At 67.9% G+C, this 3,372-nt stretch overlaps 1 protein-coding gene across 1 annotated transcript; it reads left to right on the top strand.

The window, feature by feature from the left end:
• Positions 1–559: 559 nt before the first annotated feature.
• On the top strand, positions 560–2,669 carry LOC104837316 (adult enhancer factor 1-like). Its single transcript, XM_010576361.1, has 5 exons — positions 560–719; positions 1,148–1,623; positions 1,726–1,860; positions 2,201–2,329; positions 2,424–2,669. The coding sequence occupies exons 1-5, from the start codon at positions 560–562 to the stop codon at positions 2,667–2,669; spliced, it is 1,146 nt and encodes a 381-aa protein (XP_010574663.1).
• Positions 2,670–3,372: the final 703 nt, after the last annotated feature.

The raw sequence follows: 3,372 nt of genomic DNA, 5'->3' as shown, positions 1-3,372 counted from the left end.
CCCCCCAAACTGGCCATGGGGAACAGTGAGGACGTCCCACAGGACAGGTCACTGCTCAGGGACATCTACACTGGAGGGGACATCTGACGGGCAGCCCTCCTGGAGGGTGAGTACTGACCCCGCTGCCACCGCCGTGGTCCCCCATCACCCCACAACCTCCCCCTCACCTCTAGCACCTGCGGGGACACCCTGACACCCCCCCCAGCAGCCCTGGGCTCCGTGGGGAACAGCTCAGCTCTCCCCAGATGCCGCTGCAGAGGGGAAACTGAGGCACGACTGCAGGGATGGTGGCAACCAAAGAGCCTGCTCTGCAGGCGGGGGGGGTCCTTGGCCACCACCTCATTTCCAAAACCACCCCCAAGCCGCAGGGCTGGGGTTTGAGCCCCAAATCCCCCATGCCAAAAGCTGGTATCTGTGGGATCCAGCTCCATAACTCCGCTCCGGGTCCCAGCTTGTGTCCCCCCCCACAGGTCTCCTGGCCAGAGGGGACCCCCGGCCCCCCCTCGCCCCCCATGGCCCCCATCACGGTGCCTGGATGTGCTATGTGAACCCGGGCCCCATGGTCCCCGACCTCCTGCTCTGCCCCAGAGGCCTCGGCATCTACTTCTGCTGCCTGCGGCCGCTGCCCACCCACCCTGAACTCCCCGCAGGACACAACCGGGAGCCCACCCAGCACCCACCACCACTGTCACCGCCACCACCGCAGCCCCCGTGGCTCCGTGAGGATGCGGCCGGGAAGGGGATGGTGTTTTCTGCTTGGGCTCTTCTGCACTCCTTCCTCCCCCTGCTCTTCCTCCCTGCCCTCCTCTGCCTCTTCCCTCCCTTCCCTGTGATGTGGCCGGTTTCTTGCCCCTCATCCCCAGGGGCTGGAGCCAAGCTGCTGGCTGTCCCCAAAAGGCTCCTGGCCAGGGCTGAGGTTTGGCAGACCCCCCCACTTCCCCCAGCAGCAGACCCTCCTCTGCCTCCCCTCGCAGCTGCCTGCACCCCTGGTCCCACAAATCTGGCAGCGGGTGCTCCTGCTCGGCCCTGCAGACACAGCTTTGCTCCTGCTTGTGTTGGGCTTCCCCCCCTCCAGCCCCCCATCCCCAAACTCCCCGTCCCCTCCCCGGGCTCCCTGCTGACCCCCCGGCTGCTCCTCTGCCCACAGCCCCCAATGCCACCAGGGCCACCAGCTGCGGGACCCCCGCGGGGCTGGACATGGCCTCTTTGCCAACGCAGCCCCTCTGCACCGAAGATATCCCCATCGGCAGCACGGAGGAGGAGGAGGAGATGAGAATCGAGGCTGAAGAGCTGCAGGGAGCCACGGAAGGCTGGAGGAAGGAGCCCTTTGGGCGAGTGGAGCTGGTGCCGGCAGGGGTCTGCCCACCCTCCCCGCTGCCCAGGGAGCTGAGGGTCCACCTGGGCAACCTGGGCCCCCTCCTCCTGCCCCAGCCGTGCCTCTGCCTCTGCGGCACCCACAGCCCCCCGCTCCTGCTGCCCTTCGCCCACCTGGGTGACATGGGGACCCCAGGGTCACCTTCGCAGGGCTGCGGCAGTGCCCTCCTCCAGCTGCCACCCTGCCCACGGCTGTGTGGGACCCTCCTGTCCACCCGGCAGGGCGCTCCCGGGCTGCCGAAGCCACCGGTGGGATTTTTCCCTCTCTGCCAAGGGTCTTTCCCCTTCCCCGGCTGTGGGGCAGGGGGGTGCCTGCTGCCATGGGGGGGGATGCCCTGCTCTGCCCCGCAGCTGGAGGTGCCCAGCCACCGCGTGGCCAAGCCGCCTGCGGGCATCGGGCCGTACCCGCTGGGGAAGGACGTTAGCAGGAGCAAGTACAAGTGCAACATCTGCGCCAAGAGCTTTGGGCAGCTCTCCAACCTCAAGGTACTCGGCGTGCCCCAGCACCCGCTCTCCGCTCCCCCCCCAAGCCCGGCAGCCCACCTCTCCTGCCTCCCTGCAGGGTCAGCCTGCGCTGGGGACAAGGGACAGCGGTGGCTTGTCCCAGCTGCGCGGGCAGGTCGTGGGCCTCTCCCCGTGCCTCAGTTTCCCCCCAGCAAAGTGTCAACTGGTGTGAAGTGCACTGAGATGGGCTGCGGATATACCCCTCTGTGCTCCAGCCATGCCCCAGGAGCTGCGGGATGCTCCCAGGAAGGGGGAACTTGGGCAGCCCAGACTCCTGGGTCCCCAGGTGCCCCCCCCATAGTCCTGTGCCCCCCCCCGGCAGGTCCACCTGAGGGTGCACAGTGGCGAGCGGCCCTTCCCGTGCCCCATCTGCAAGAAGCGCTTCACGCAACTGGCACACCTGCAGAAGCACCAGCTGGTGCACACTGGCGAGAAGCCCCACCAGTGCCCGGTAGGTGCCCACTGGGTGCCAGGAGGGTGGGGGGGGGGGTTCTGAACCAGGGTACAGCACCCACTCCAAGCCCCCCATGCTCTCACCCCCGCAGACGTGCCACAAGCGCTTCAGCAGCAGCAGCAACCTGAAGACCCACCTGCGGCTGCACTCGGGCGAGAAACCCTTCCAGTGCCACCAGTGCCACGGCCGCTTCTCCCAGCGCATCCACCTCCAGCTCCACTGGCGCCTGCACCAGCGCTGGCGCCCACCCCCCAGCCCCCCACGGCCGCCTCGCCCAGGCCAATGGGTGCTCCAGTCTGGATGCTGGGTGCTTGGTGCAGGAGGAGGAGGAGGATGAGGAGGAAGGAGGGAGACGGCCCGGCTGGGCTATGGTGCTGCTGCAGGGCTTTGTGCTGGGGGAGATGGGGAAGGGGCTGCCCGGGTGGGCAGGGGTGGACGTGGGGACCTGCCACTGTGTCCCCAGGCACCAGCAATGTCCCCTGGTGGGGCCCGTCTGAGCTGGGATGGCCGCAGGGGCTGCGCGGGGTGGGCTGCAGCCCAACCTCAGACCTTCAGGGCCAGGAGGAGCCACCACCAACATCCACCGCAACCCCCAAACTCCATCAATGCAGCCTCGGGGACAAGGACCAAGGAGGGTCCCCCCCCAAGCACCAAGCAGACCCCTGTCCCCAAAGCCCTCGGGGGTGTCCCCCTGGCCAGCCCCCCGTCCCAGGCCATGCCTGTGCCCCCACCCTGCAGCATTACCGCCCCGGGGCTGCGCCTAGGGTACAACAACCTCCCCCTTTCCATGGAGAAAACTTTAGTTTCTCAGCCCCCCCCACCCAGTATGCCACCGCCACGGCACTCACGGAGACCTGTCGCTGCTTTCCTCGGCTCGGTGTCACCACCAAACCCTCCTGGGGCTCCATCCAGGGGTGCAATGCCAGGGTGGGCACCTCCATCGCTGATACCTCTGGGTGCTGCTCCCCACATTGTGCCAGCACCCCGAGCATCTCACTGACACCCAGAGGACACGATGGCCCCGGCTGTCCTCGCCTGCT

This window comes from Haliaeetus leucocephalus, unplaced genomic scaffold, assembly GCF_000737465.1.
Source record: "Haliaeetus leucocephalus isolate CR32 unplaced genomic scaffold, Haliaeetus_leucocephalus-4.0 Scaffold517, whole genome shotgun sequence".
NCBI lineage: Eukaryota > Metazoa > Chordata > Aves > Accipitriformes > Accipitridae > Haliaeetus > Haliaeetus leucocephalus.
This window is presented reverse-complemented; position numbering and strand designations above follow the sequence as displayed.

Excerpts from the sequence above, each read along its gene's own strand:
- LOC104837316 (XM_010576361.1), top strand. The coding sequence starts at position 560 with ATGGTCCCCGACCTCCTGCTCTGCCCCAGAGGCCTCGGCATCTACTTC. Across the intron at positions 720-1,147 it reads ACCGCAGCCCCCGTGGCTCC|CCCCCAATGCCACCAGGGCC; the intron begins GTGAGGATGCGG and ends CTCTGCCCACAG. Across the intron at positions 1,861-2,200 it reads GGCAGCTCTCCAACCTCAAG|GTCCACCTGAGGGTGCACAG; the intron begins GTACTCGGCGTG and ends CCCCCCCGGCAG.